The 15,736-nt window shown below is 37.3% G+C and overlaps 1 protein-coding gene across 17 annotated transcripts in view; it reads left to right on the top strand.

Annotated features, from left to right (window-relative positions):
- The window catches only part of Dmd (dystrophin), a 2,110,831-nt gene that overhangs the window by 1,449,749 nt on the left and 645,346 nt on the right, over positions 1–15,736 (top strand). For all 17 annotated transcript variants that reach the window (XM_063242792.1, XM_063242803.1, XM_063242804.1 and 14 more), the window contains one exon: positions 8,057–8,165. In XM_063242792.1, the coding sequence (XP_063098862.1) occupies positions 8,057–8,165 (109 nt within the window). The remainder of the gene's footprint in view (positions 1–8,056; positions 8,166–15,736) is intronic.

The raw sequence follows: 15,736 nt of genomic DNA, 5'->3' as shown, positions 1-15,736 counted from the left end.
TTTATAATTGAGGAGAAGATCTTAGAATACAAGAGATTAACTAATTACTAATCACCAGTTTGAACATGAAGAGAGCCCTGTTTTCACACTTTGAAGGTAAAATTTGTATGAGACTTGAGAAAATTATTCAAGTAAACTTTTAATGATATGGATAAGATTGTCAAATGTCTAATTTAATTTCTTAATTGTGTAGTACATTCATTTTTGCTATCTTGCATTTTACACAATAACCCATTCATTTACAAGTATTTCTCTTGCCATGTTTACTTTTAATGAAACAACTTCATACAAAATTTTTGTGTATACATTCCAGAATTCCATAACTCAACCTCTGTCTTCTAAATGATTTTCAGTATGGTGCTGTTGGCCTCCCCTATGCTGCTACTAAAGCTCTCCAAATAAGAATACTAGGAAAATCCTATAATAAAAAATATTAGGAATATTTAATTTATTTGAGTAGGGGAGAAAGCACCCCAGGAAACTGGTAAGGCATCTCAGTCCGAGAACATTAGAAAGAGCCTTTCTTCAAGTTTATCTGGCTGAAGAATTAGAGAAGTTGACGCTATGTCTGGATGAGATGCTGCCAGGAAAGTCACTGTGATGATCATGATCTTAGCAAATTTTGTTGAGAAGGAGGAAAGACTGAAATGGGACTACTATGTCTGAGTTAAAGGAACAGCAATGCTTCATGTTACTCATTTCAGTAGCCTTGTTTCGTAATTTTCTAATCATGACTTTGGATGTCCTTGCCTCTATCTAGTTTATTTTCTCTAAATACTTTTGTTTCTGTTTGTTTTTTGTTCTTCTGGAATCATTATGACATAGCTAGCTTTCAGCTATCAGCAGAGTCCCTTTTTAATTTCTCTATGCTATCACTGGATTTTTTTTTGTCAAATGTCCACACCAATTCACAAAATATTAGAAAGACTGACCTTATTTTTTTTCTTAAATGTACGTTCTTCATTTTGACAATAGATTAACTTTTGCTTTTTAAAATTTATCTTTAAAATACTCATTTCCAGTTGCCTCCACCACTGGTGGACCTGAGGCTTATAAACTAGGACAGCTGGTAGTGGTTTGTCAGCTTTCTTCACATTGTTTTTGTTATTATTTAACCAAATTCTGCCAGAATAATTCCACAAACATCTCAACTCATGTCTCTTGCTATTACTTCAGGTTAATATGTAACATTAATTGTTCAAAAGGAAACAGTTGATCCACAGAAGACATTATAAAGTTTCTAATCTAAGCTGACTCTGAGGAAACATTTGAATGAAGGTCTCAATTTAGGCTTACTCGATAGCTATAAGGAAACAAACACTTTTGAGATTTGAATTTAACCTCTAGTCCTCACATGTATAAGTGCATTTATAGGGACAGACATAGAGATGCAAATGTTTCAGTCACAATATTCACATGCATGTCTGGTTATATAAAACCACAGGTGGATTCCTTTATTACTCAGGGGTTATTAATTGCATGCAAAGGGTTGGCATGAGAGAAAGATATGTTTTTTAAAATTTGAAAATTTCTAACTTAAATAGCTGTGCTTCATTTCAAATTTGAAAAGGTGATTATATTCAGAAATCACTTTTGCTTCTAATTAATTCCTGCTCTTCATAAAGAAGAAACTTCCCATCATTTGTTATAATTGTCTTAACACTTATGAATGCTTCAAAGCAAAATATCTATAATGAAAAATAATGCTTATTTGCAAAAATAATCTATAATGAAACTAAATTTATTGTTTAAAATGCTCTGTAAATTTCTCCCTTTGGGTAAAATATGAACATGCTCTGTTGAATCTGCAGCTCATCTAAGAAATGGCTGAGACCTGCATTTTCATTAGCGTATTCAAAATTTTAAACTTTTGGAAAGGTAGTCAAAAGTAGGATGTGAAAACTGTTTTCTCACAGATTTTGTATTTAAAGAGATGACAATTTAAACATCTATTTGGTTACCTTCAATTTGCTTACAGATGGCTATCATGTATAGCAAATTGTTACCTTTTATAAACTTTTATTAAACATTGCTTAAAGTTTATTGTGTGAAGAAAGCTGCGTTGTTTGCTGTATCCAAATATTTCTTGCCACCTAAAAGAATTTTATAGCAGCATAAGAAAAGTTGAGAAATAGAAAATATGGGAACATGCCAGAGAAGCAGAAAGCAAAATGAAACAAATCAGAAAAGAACTTGAAAAACATATAATAAATTTCAACTCTAAAGTGCACTGAAGTCTTGAAGTTACAAGAGAATTTTTGTGATGAGACAAATAGAAATCTATAACCATTTCCTAAGTGATATCACTGGTTAATAATTATGGAAAATTTGAAAATATTCAATCCTGAGTGTATCGTGCTTTTGATCCTTTGTAATATCCTCAGATGTTTGTGGAACATCGAGGTAATAGTTAATTTTTAAAATCCACTCCTGTGTTTGAAATTATTAACTCCACATCTATTCATTTGAGAGTTACAGTGTGCAAGGTAACATCTGAATAAATGGATAGACTGTTCAGAGTTTGCATATTAATTAAATGAGAAATGAATATACATATATACTATTTTTCAGATAACTAAAACCTATTCCTTTAAAGACTGAAATATTTTGTGTAACCATTTTAATGAAAACTTTTATTGACTATCTTCTGTTTTGCTTCATTAAGCTGTGCATAATATCTAACCAACAATTTAATAATACTTTACAGTTCACAGAGTTCTTCCACATAAAACATCTCATTTAGTTTCTTCAACAAAACTATGAGTTAGGTGGTAGTATTATATCCACTTTTCAAGGATGATAAATCTGAGTGACCTATCTGATTTTCCAAGGATCACACAATCAGTAATAATGAATTCAGAACTTCTGATTCTAAATCGCAATGTAATTTAAACATTTTTGTAATTTTTACGTTTCAGGATTTCATTAAAACATCAATGGTTCTGTTAATTTATATAGTAATGCCTGTTAATTAATGCAGTGATGCACTTAGAACATGTTGGTTTATGTCTGTGTCCCCCAGGCCTCATGAGTTTGCATTGTGTATTTATGATGGTTCATTGTCTAGTGCTTGGATTGATGGTGTCAGTGTGCCACCCACATAGGGGTGGAGCCAGGATGTGATGTAATGGCAGGAAGAAGGTGTGTCTTGCTTTTTGCTGGTTCTGGCTGGCTGTTGGCTGCCACCATGAACTGCAGCCCAGCCAGGTCCACCTGTCTTGAAGCCAACTAAGTGTGGACTGAAACCTGCCAGCTGAAGCAGTAGCCAGACTTTTCTCTCTCTTGGCTGTAGGGCTCAGTTGCCTGGATCGCAGGGCTCTGTTTGCCTGACTGTGAGAAACAGCTTCTCTACATTGCCACCATTCTGCAACCTCATGTGGCCACTGTCGCCATTCTGGAGCTTGGCACTCTGCAGCTTTTCCCTCTGAGCAGATTTTTTCACCTTTGCTATGAGGCTGCACAGGGTGGGGACCCACTTCCTGGGATGCCCTGGGGCCATCTTTCGTATTTCTCTGTTTCCCATCAACAATCAAAATCTCAACCCTGTCTTTACAATCCACAGCCTTCCTGGTATTTTCCTTCTGGCCAAACTCATAGCATTTTAAATTATCCTGCTGGGCTCTTTGCTCCTGATTTGAAACATATAGCTGGCTGAAAGCCCCCAACAATAGCCATGCCACAGCCTCAATGTTTGTTTGCTTTTTAATTTCTTTTTCAAGATTAATCTGTCCATTGGCCTTTGTCTCAGTCTCAGGCAAAGTCTCTGGGCAGGAGCAAAATGCAGACAAACTTTCTGCCAAGCCATAACACACATCATGTGGAGTCCAATGACCAATGCAGTCCTTCTTCCCAGCAGAAACCTCCCAAGCCTGGTCTTTACCATGAGGCTTTCTATCAGCCTTCTGTTCTCCTGAGCTCTGACCAGAATCTCCTCTACAGAACAGCCTAAGCTGCTCCAGCTCTATGCATCCAGGTGACATGTCCAAACCTTTCCAAAATCCACCCACAAGCCATTTCCAAAGCCTCTTAAAAAACATGGTCAGGTATAGTCACAGCAAATGACCCCACTCCTTGGTACCAAATTCCTGTCTTAGTTACTTTTTACTCATCACTGAGACAAAATACCTGAAGCCCAAATTTGGGAAAGGAAAGGTTTATTTCTTACAGTTTTTGGAGTTTTCAGTCCACACTCAGTTGGCTCCAAGACAGGTGGGCATGGCTGGGCCGCAGTTCATGGTGACTGCAAATACCAAACAGGAACCAGCAAAAGAGCAAGACACACCTTCTTCCTGCCATTACATCACATCCTGGCTACACCCCTATGGTGTATGGCTACACCCTGGAGCACTGACACCATCAATCCAAGCACTAAATAATAAACTATCACAAATACACAATGCAAACCCATGAGGCCTGGGGGACACAGACATAAACCATGACAGGTTCTAAGCTGATATAATATCAGGTCCATTACATATAAACAACCTGAAGAAAGTACATGATAGGTATGTTAGGAAAAATAAATTTTAGTTCAATTTTAGCCAGATGTTGTGGTACATGCTTTTAATCCTAATACTTGAGAGGTTGAGGTAGAAAAATCACAAGGTCATGACCAGTCTGGAATATATTCAAGGCCATCCTGGAATACAAAGCAAGAGCAAGTCTCAAAAAAAGGGTGTGAGTTTGATTATATATATATATATATTTGAGACAAGTTTTCTCTATGCAGTTCCTGCAGTTCAGACTAACCTTGGACTCACTTTGTAACACTGACTGGCCTCAAACTCAAACGTTCCTCCTGCCTCAGCCTCTCAAGATCTGGGATTATAGAGGTGTGTGCCACCATGCCTGGTTTATAGCTTAATTTCTAATGGTTTTTCTAACAACCAATTCACAAAGTTCCTCAAATACGACAATATTTTTCTATTTTCTTATCTACTTTAGTCTCACAAAAGGTACAATATCATCTCTAAGAACATTTTAAATTTTAAAAACTATGTTATGCTATAAATCTTTTGTTTCTTAGCTTTAAAAAATAATAGTTATGTTTTAAAGATCCATCCATGTTATTGTAGCTTAGTTTGTTGATTTTGACAGTTACAGACTATTACTTAGCATGGATCCATCATATTCAATTATATATTTCCTTCACATACACATTCATATTGGCCTCAATTTCCCAAAATGCAGTGGCAAAGTTTCTTATGTTTCTTTATGCCATTGGGAGGATGAATATGTCTTCTCTGGCATACACTCAGGTAAAAACATGACTGGTAGAGATTTTGTTGAATATATATCGCCGTATTCCTATGGACAATATAGATCCATGTTTCTATTGGCAATAAACAGTTGCCACTGAAGCTGTGTCTGCCTGCTTTAGCCAGGTCTTACTGCTCTCTGGGTTATCACCTAGACTATGGTAAGGAATTGAACTTGTGACCCTGGTTTAAGGGAATGAGTTTTCAAATACTGGGCAATCTTATTCAAGATTTATAAATGCCTCACTAAATTGATTGCATACCTGAAAAAATTACATGGGATCTTTCACTTCTTCTGCAAGAAGAATCTTCAGTGGTATATAATTCATATTGTGGTCAAGTAGGAAAAAGAAACACTAAAGTAACATTTTTTTCTCATTCAAGTAGCTATTTTTATGGACTTGTTTTCAATTCAGAAATATTTACAGAGCACCTATTATTGGCAAGCACTGGGTTCAGTGTGAAGCAAATAGCACACAAGAAGCAGAAGACTTGCTAGCTCTCTTCTGAAGGGCAGAGTTTAACTGCAAAGACACAAAATGATGAGTTAGCTTGAGAAAGCCCCTGGTCAGAAAGTTCCTCTTCAATACTTCCCAGCTCAAATAAAGCCCCCCTCCCACCCTCCCTCGCCTCTCCCACCCTTCCTCCCTTTCTCTACATGACCAAAGCCTGGGGGCAGGTCAACACCACTTCTCACTCGCATAACAGCACTAGTATCTCAACTTATCACTCTGCTCCCTTCTGGTAAAGATCCCACACTGAAAACTGTAAATCCTATTGTCCCACTCTTCTGCTTCAAATACCCCTGCCCCCTACTATTAGAAGAGAGTCCTTTAATCGCAAAATACAAGACGTTAATATATTACTATTTGGTCTGAGCTAGCAGTTCCATATCATTCCTTATGAACTTTTTGTCCAGATAACAAGTAAAAACTGCATTTTCTTGAACAGGCTCAATATTTATTGTCCCTATGCCTTTGGACATACTGTTCCCTCCATCTGGAATGTCCTCTTTCCACCTGGCACTCCAGTATCACCTTCCTGAATAATCTCCGGTCTTTTCAAAAAACCATTGCATATATTTGGTTTCTTAGGCAACCTGTTGACCTCCACAGGTTGCATTAAGCCGTTCCTTCAGTGTATCTTTCCCTAAAATTCTGGGTCATTCGTTTACATTTCTATTTTCTTCCCAAGGCTGGGAGTACTTAGAGAGTATCTTCATTTTGTGCTCCTGTGTCAGTACAGTGTATATGTTTTTAGCTAAGCTTAGTAACTGGTATGAGACAGCACAAAGTAGCAGCTGTACATTTATTTCCTAGGATAAATAAACAAATGAATGTTTTTATTGAAATGATTAGCATTAAATTAATGATTAACACTAAACTGCAACATGTATATAAAACATTCCAGTTGTTAGCATGGGTTCATTACCATTCCTATTTACTCAACACCTCTTTAAAGAGTTTGTAGTTTCTGGCTCTTCCAACTCTGATGGTTCATTGCTTTAGCAGAATGCAATTTCTGCTAAGGTATTCATTTTAACTAAATCTAGTGTCAGTAAAATTATTTATGTTCCCTACAACATATGCAAAAGATTTACCACAATATCAAAATGCTCAGTATGTGCTGGTTTTAAGAATCTTACTATTGTATTAATCAGTTGTTGCTAATTGTAACAAAAATTCTGCAATAGTAGTATTTTTCTTGCTCTTATATCAGTACAGTGTATATGTTTTTAGTTAAGCATTTTTTTTTTTGCTTTAAAATTATTACAGAAGCCTAGGTTCTATCGGTGTTTAAGTATATCACTCCTTTGGTCGCTTTACTCAACTCGAATCTATTTTCTTTTATTCTGAATGATACATGACAACTCATTAAGTACAATGAATACCTTAGGCTTTGGTCATGGACAATCAGTATCACCTGGAAATTTTTGTTTGAAAGGTAAACTCCTGTTTGAATCCATGAGCCCTATTGAATCCATCTGTGTTTTAAGAAGGCTTCCAGGTGATTCTGTGAATTGTAAAGGAGCAAAATCACTCCGGGAAGGAAACAGGATTCAATTCTCTCCTATATATACAGCTAGCTGGCTGGATCCACCGGACACTCTGAAGCTGAAATGGCCTTTCATAGTAGTCCAACTCTGAGCCAAACTGGCTCCACTTGGAGATACAGATATTTATATCTGTATATAGATATTTGATCAGCCAAGAGATGTGGCTACAGTTTGCCCAGGGAGGACTACTCTGCAGCTGAGGCAGTACCTGAAAGCAATGTCACTTGAAGGATGTTTACCTATGTACCCTCCTCATCAACAAGAATGTTTCCTTGAAGGATCCCTGGGTGATGCATCCTGGTCTCCATCACTGTCTCTCCAAGAGAGTCTCACATTGCTACCTAGGGTGAGGCAGGGCATTAGGATTTTTAAAAAGTACTCTACAGAATCCCAGTATACAGCCACAATAGATACTATTTAAAAGAGTCAAGCTGAAGGTTGAGAGGGGGCTGTTTTCTGTTTGTTTTGTTTTCACTAATGTTTGTGCTCTACAGTTTTTTCTAAATGAAATTGTGCCTGGAGGAAGGCTTTATGTGGAGCAAACAATCAATAAATACTTGTCGGGTAGTTGGCTAAAATAATTATAATTCCATTGAGAGGAATTCTACTTAGAAAATTAATGTAGAAGTAAAATATAATAGAAATCCAATAACATATTCACAAAACAAATTAATAACTTCATGAATTAAGTTATCGTCAAGGTGTTAATCAAGTAAGTAATACATGCGCTTTTCTATTAAAGAGGAAGTTGGAAGACCTGAGCTCTGAGTGGGCGGCAGTAAACCACTTACTTCGAGAACTGAGAGCAAAGCAGCCTGACCTGACTCCTGGACTGCCCACTGTTGGAGCCTGTAAGTATACTGCAGCCATTTTTTCCCCACTGGCTATTTGTTCAAAAGCTTGACAATGAGGTGATATCTGAGTAAAAAGAAAGAATTAGCCCCTCACTCCACTCCATTCTGCAGCTAGGAACAAACCTTTGTGGATTTACTATGCAAAATGTCTTGAAATGGGCTCTTTGCAAATTGTCTGTGAACCAAAGACTTACTGAAGAGGGGTCTCTGAAGATACAGTAGAGGGAAGAGAGGAAGGCAGGAGAGGGTACCAGTGGCTGAAATGCGGTTTGACTTCAGCAAATGCCTCACCTGCTTTCGCAAGAGTTGATTTTTCAGGAGCCCTGGGCTGGGTTCTCTTTGCAGAGCTCTCTTGAATGGCTGGAAGAGGGCCTGACTTCCTATTCCTTTCAGCCTGCCCTTGCCTGTGGGCTGCCTCCGAGAAGTAGAGGTTTTATTAGAAAAAGATGTGTTTTTCTGGGTCTTTATTTTTTGGTGCTGCTGTTGTGTGTTTGTTTTCTGGGGCTGGAAGCAATTCATTGTAAGGGAGACAGTAAACCACCAATATTCCCAACACCCAGAAATGAATCACTTTCCTATCAAGGTGAAGCAACAGAGTGTTCATTAACGCTATACCCATGGGATTTCGATCTCCAAGTCGTGTATTATTTAGACAATATTTAACTTGAACAAAATATGCTTACAGAAATCACAGAAACCCAGTCTTCCTATCTCTCCCTGTCCCCTTTGAAAGCAATTTTAAAAATTCTTTCATTTTGAGTTCAAAAGAACACAACAATGAGCTATGTTTATTACCAGGAGCTGACTTGGGGGACTAATGTTTCTTCATTTAGCTATAGCTGTAACTTTTGTTGTTACTGCATTTTTTCAGTCTCTTTTATTTCACTTTCTATTTAGTTGAGAGAAGATATGCAACAAAATCTCACAGCAGTCTTAATGTAGGCTTTCACTCTCACAGGAAAGAAACCAGAAAACTTTGCTGTACCCATTCTATAATTAGGCAGATATAAAAGCATCTCTGGGTGTTTTTTTCCCCCTTGGCTACTTTTCAGAGATCAAATATTGAAGTATTTTGCATGGTGACCAATTCTTCAGGTAAAGCTGATTTTTGTTTTATATCAAGTAGAAATGTATAGAATTAGATCATAGCTAGGGTGGCATAATCATAAATCAGTAGAGGCATAAACAGTGTTTGGGTTAAAGCAGGGCATACAATCTGGGTACAGTACATCTCAAGAGCCTCCAGGGATTTCTGGGCAGTCATCAGGGTTAGACTTAATGGCACTGGAGACTTGAAAAAGATGTGCAAGCATCATGTTTCAACCTGGGACAGTGAAACTGCTATATCAGGATTTATATTCAGCTAATTATGTCAGGTTTATTTCTTTCTATGAGCTGTAATTTTTTGTTTCCCTCAGCACATATGCACAGTTTGTTCCTGTATAATCATTTATTGGCATTTGTTCTCTGTCTCTTATACATTCAGCCTCAGATTTTATTTCAATGATTCTTTTATAAGCTTGTTGAACTGAATTTATGGGTTTACGTCCCCAATTAAACCACCCTATATGTGTATGGTAGAAAGAGTCCAAAACCATGGCACATGTATTGTTCCTAAATATAATGACAATGTTTGGAATGGAAAATATACTCAGAGTTCCAGTTTTAATTTCCAGCAACATGAATTCAGACACTTTAGCAAATGTTTATGGAGTAACTTCTATATATCGAGCATCAGACTAGGGGCTGAACATTCAGCGTAAGATAAGGTGAAGTCCTTTTTTTCAGGAAATATTCTAATTGGAATAAACAGACAATAGACTAATAAAGAAAAATATATATTATCTTGAATATATGTGCTATAGAATATAGACTACAAATTGATGTCTAATGGACTTAGTTAGAAATGCCAGCCCCACCTCAGACGCACCTAATCACAACCTGTGTGCTAACACATTCCCCAGGGCTCCATGCACACACTGCAGTTTGAGAAGCATAGTTACAGAGAAGCAGGAAATAAGGTACAAGCACAGCGAGTGTGGATGAAGACCATCATTGTCTAAAGTGTGATCAGGCAGGCTTTTCCATTAGGAGAAAGTTGATCTGAGACAGTGAGCTATATGTATAACGGAGTAAAATATTCTAGGCAGAAAGAGAAGAATCAAAATGAAGATGTTGAAATATCAGTAAGACAGAGAAATGTCAGTAAGACCAGGGAGACTCCAGCACAGGGCCAGCAGAGGAGCACGGGAGGCAATGGGATGCCCTGTTTCCTATACTCCCTCTTCCCCCAGTGAGGGCCTCTTTGCCTCCATGGTGCCTGTCTTCCTCCCCACGCCCTCTGTCTTGCTGCCGGTAGGGAATCTGGGCAAGTCCTCAGCTCCAAGTTATTGGTGATAGCTGGCCAGAGCTGTAGAACCAAGAGAGGAATGTTCTCAAAAGCAGGGGCTTTTCATCCCCTTTAGCAAAACTCCACAAAGCTGGGCATAAAGTCAAAATGTTAAACACACCAATGTTGAATGAAAAGAATCAATAGGGGGTCAGTTAGATCCAGAGCCGCTTTTATTCAAATAAAACTCTTTTAAAAATTTGTATGTGGTAGTTAATACATTGGTATTAGTAATTTTTATATTGCTTCATGAAATTAATATGAAGTAAGTTAAAATATTTTAAAAATCTAATTTGTCCGGTGACTATATTTCATGTACTATATTATGCAGCAGAATTTATAACTCATCATAATGTTTTTGCTTTCAGTTCCTAGTATTGCATGAATAACTGCTTTTGCATTTATCTCTCTATCCTCAAAATAATTACAAAAGTACATATGGGTAAATATAGCTTTTTTAAAGGCAAGAAATCCAAAGTTTCAAAGGAAAATAGCTATATTAAGGGCACACAGCTGGAAAGAAAATGAGCCGGGATTCCAATCCAAGTGTGTCAGTCTCCAAAGCCTGCGTTGTGTTGTATTTTGCTTTTGTCTTGTGCTTACTCTCCGTTCATGAACGTAATAGAAATTCTAGATTCAGAGGCAGTTAACCAGTAGTTAATGCAATCTAACTCACTGTTCAATCTGCAGGGACTAAAAGTGATGAATATTTCTCCATCTTTTCCACTTAACATGTAGGAAAAATCCATTTACTCTGAATTTCTTAGAAACATAGAATTGTGAACTTGGACTAATCATTGATATTATCACCTGGTTGAACATTTTTATATGTGTGGAAATTTAGGCCCAAAGTGGCTTTTTTAAAAGCACTAAACCAAGCTCTCTAATGGCTATTTATCTAAATTATATAATATGATGCAGTGACCATGCCTGAGCTGGTCTAATTTACAGGACAAATTTACAGGACTAATTTACAGGACAAATGGGTATATTGGAAATAAAGTTCTGCAATTATCTTTCCTCTGATACCTGCTGTATCAGTCAGCTGCTGTTGAATAAAACCACCCTCAAACTTAATGGTCTAAAATAAGAGCAATTTACGTATTTATGAATGTGTTGCTCTACAGTTTGCCCTACCATTAGCTGGATAGTTATTGTAATGGTCCTAGTTGATAACCAATGTGAATGCAGGTAAAATGCGAGTGCACAGGAGCTAGCTGCTTAAAGTGGTTTCATATGGGTATCTGACAGCAGGCTGTTGACTGGAGAACCTCAGCAGTTCATAAACCCTCAGCCTCTGGTGGTTAGAGAAAGGCTTCATTTTATGATGATCTTAAGGCAGTCTTCCAAGAGGGGGAGGGGCAGGGGAAAAGCTCGATTCCTTGATGCTCAGATTTGGAAGGTTGTATCTCACTTCTGCTACATTCTATTGCTCAAAGTAAGTTTTAACTGTAGTCCAGAGTCCAGAGGTGAGACAATGACTTCATTTCTTGAAGGGAAGAGCTGGGATATCATGTTGCAAAGGGTACAGATACTAGGACTGGTAACCTTGCAATAGCTATATTTATACACAAACCACTACATTGAGAAAAAGAGAAAGAAGTGGATAAAATGTGTTCGTCTCCATGTAACACCCTATGTTGTTGTTTCTAAACCTTACCATGGATTAAAACCACCCATTTTTTGTTAATGCAAATTGCTGGACTTTAACCCCAGAATCTCTAATTTATGTGGGGTGAAATTTGCATCATTCAAAAGTTCCTAGATGATGCTGATCTTGAGACTACACTTTGAAAATTCTGACCATAGGCCTATGGTGAATAGAAAGGACTTCATCGATGTTGCTGAGTCTAACAGAGTGGGATTGTAGTGTGATCTGGTGCTGTAGCAAACAATGGGAGTCCCATATTATTCTATACCTTTACTTCCTGACTCTCTTCACCAAAGATGCTGGAGTTTAGAAGTTCAAGGAAGTGGAGCATTCAGAAACCAGGCAGTTCAGTGTTCCTAGCAGAGAGCTCTGGGAAGGGGAGACATGCTTCTATGAAGTTTCTCTAGAAAAGCTAAACATTTAGCTAGACAGGACTTTGCATGAGTCTAAAGGCTTACATCGCAGATGGAGGCAAAAAGCCAGCAAATCTGGTGGTAAATGTCAGTGTGAATCCTTTCTTATATGCAAGCTGCTGGGCCTGAGAACATTCATGTTCCTCAGTACCCCATTTAGCATTTTAAAAGAAACTGCATATAGAACATTTTTAATGTAAATACTGCAAATCAGGATTTGACTCAAATGTGCTGGGGTAATAACTATGAAATGAATTGAGCATTGTACACAGATATATAGAAGAGCGAGTTAATAGAGGTTTCTAGCTGATTAAACACCGGTGAAACCATGTCGTTCTGCAATTAATTTCCAGAGAGCAAATCTCAAATGTAATCAGGGAAATTCAGTATGGGAGGTCAAGAATCTTATGTTTTAATCTCAGTTGTTCTGCCACTGGATAAGAGATCAACACATTGTTTAAGGGCCAAATGCTAAGTATTCAGTTTTATGGGTTATACAGCAACTCACATCATATACTACCATCCCACATGGTATATATAAAAAGATATATAAAAGGAGTTGTTTATATTCCAATAGCCCTGTATGTATGGATACATACAGAATGGATAGGGTAGGTTGGGTCCTTAGTGTCCCACTCATCCCTTCAGCATTTAGCATTCCTCTAAGATACCTCCAGAAACATTGGGAGAGGTGCCACACATATCATTTCTTCTTTTGGTTATGTTTCTGCAACTGAAAGCAGAAACAACAAACATCCAGGATTTGGGAGGCAGGTTTACTTACATCGACGGGCACTGATGGGGAACATTCCCAAAATATCAGGCCCTGAAAGCTCAGAGTGGGAGGTTTTTATGGGATTGCAAAGGGGAAGTACAGAGGTAGATAGTTGGCTGTCTTTGATTGGTTCTTACAACATGCATGATAGTGACCAGCTATGCATCACAGTGACCAGCTGTTTCTAAAAGAGAGAAGTTACAGGAACTTGTAACAGGAACTATCACCCGGTCAACTGAAGTATACTGGCTAGTGAGGGGGTGCATTGTCTGCTACATTATTACTGTCAATTCTGTTTTGGTTGAATCTTTCAAATAAGGAAAATCAGTTTCAGTGAAACCAAATTTGTGTCTGTCTCATGAATGGATACTTGCTCTGCTGAAAACCTTGATAACATAGCCATACAACTGTTGGTTTTATACTTTACAACCTTTAAATCTTGAAAATTTCCTCAAAGTCTAATACAGTAAGAGCAAAATTTTACACCAAAATGTAATTGAATAATCATATCTGTGAGCAGCAGTAAATGAGCATGCTTGAAATATAATGAGATATATACAAAGAGAAGTAAGTTCAGTGATCCCTGGCTGGGGACACCCAGTATCATTCCCATTTGGCAGAAGGAACTCTGTTAGATACCTGGTGCTGGGCCAAGATCTTCAACAATGCTCCCTGGTTAACAGGAAAAGCGCAACAGTGGCAACATTGTTAGCACTCAAGACAGTGATAGACTGTGAAAGCTCCAGTATTTAGATGTTAATTATCCATTTTGTGATGATAAAGTTGCCTTTCTTCTCCCTCTCTTAACCTTTTGGCGGGTTTATTGCTTGGTACCACGGGGCTGAGCTTTGGGGTCTGAACTGGAAAAGGAAAAGAAGTGCTCTAAGCCATCTTTTCTAATGCTTGTTGGAAACTTGCCTGGAACTTTGTGTGCTTGTGTGTGTGTGTGTGTGTGTGTGTGTGTGTGTGTGTGTGTGTGTACAGACATGTGCATGTGCACACGTGTGCCCATGGACATGTGCGTGCATGTGTGTGTGGGTATGGTGGAGTAGGAGACTAATACTGATGGCTAAATAAAGTGTCCTGATAGGTTTTTCAGTTGCCAATGTGCTGCATTTTAACAGAAATAATGTTGATTATGGTAAAATTGCCTTAACCTTCTTGTACTATTTAACCTCTTCCAAGAAAGAAACTCTGCCTGAAATGACTAGACTATATGATAATATTGAATATCACATTGCCAAGGTGAAGTTAGAGCTATTTAAATATCTTTATAAGAATAGGTTTGGTATCATTTATAGCAGAAGGCTATAACATGGATTCGTAATGTTTTCTAAAACATCACCAAGTGGTTTTAAAATTGAATATAACTTAACCTTTAAAAAAAAGAGGATTTTAAAAGGAAATTGTAGCAGTCTTACACTTAAATTGTAGATTTTAAGACTGTAGTTGGAACAGCAATTGAGAGGTTATTCATTTTTCCCCACTATCTCAGGAAAGGCTTCATCTTTCTTAGAAGCAATCTTCAAAGGTTAACTACCCACTCTTTTCTTAAGTAATGAAGAGTAGATAGAGTTCTACCAGTGTTTTATGCTGGACTCTCTTTCAACTGCCTAATCCAAACTCCAGTTACTGTCTAAATTATTTTTTTGAGTAAGACTAGGACATTTCTGTTCACTGTTGTTTTAGGCTGTGTTCCCTTATTCTTTCAAGTTTGTTATTTAATCTTGCTTCAGTCTTCCATTTTCTAGTTTAAATCAGTGAGTCCACATGGCTTTCAGTAATAAAGCTGTCTCTAAAATGTTTTTTAAGAGAAAAAAACTGTAAAAGTGATACATAATAACAAAACAAGAAAAAGGAGATTAACAATGGTTAATATATTGCATATTGTTATCTTCAAAGTAATTGCTCAGATTACAAGATATAGGCATGAAAAAATGGCCAAACAATATCAGCACAAACAGTTGTTTTCATTAGTTCATATTGAACAAATAGAAATTACTGGTCTAAAATGTTTGTTTTTAAATTCTATAGCTTTTCCCCTACCTTCCCAAGTGTGTTTTCTATATTGGTTTTTCTGCTGTAGTCTTCAGAGCTGAAGTTTGTTCTATATTTGCTGACCAATTCATGACTCAGTCATAACACAAAGACTGCATATGCCCGTTTCCTATCTCTCTATGTTGCTACCATGTATGTCTAGCTTTATTTAATGACGATCATATAGTAGGTATTTAAATAATACTTTCTGAGTAAATAAATATTTATTTATATTAGAGTTTGATCGTATAAGTCAGCCTCCTCATATAGTTGCGATCCCAGGGAAATTAAGTGACAATACAC

The sequence above is a fragment of the Cavia porcellus genome, unplaced genomic scaffold (genome assembly GCF_034190915.1).
Source record: "Cavia porcellus strain 051 isolate PalLab524CR breed Dunkin Hartley unplaced genomic scaffold, mCavPor4.1 scaffold_33, whole genome shotgun sequence".
In the NCBI taxonomy this organism is placed as follows: domain Eukaryota; kingdom Metazoa; phylum Chordata; class Mammalia; order Rodentia; family Caviidae; genus Cavia; species Cavia porcellus.
Note: the sequence above shows the minus strand (reverse complement) of the source record. Positions and strands in the feature narration are given on the sequence as shown.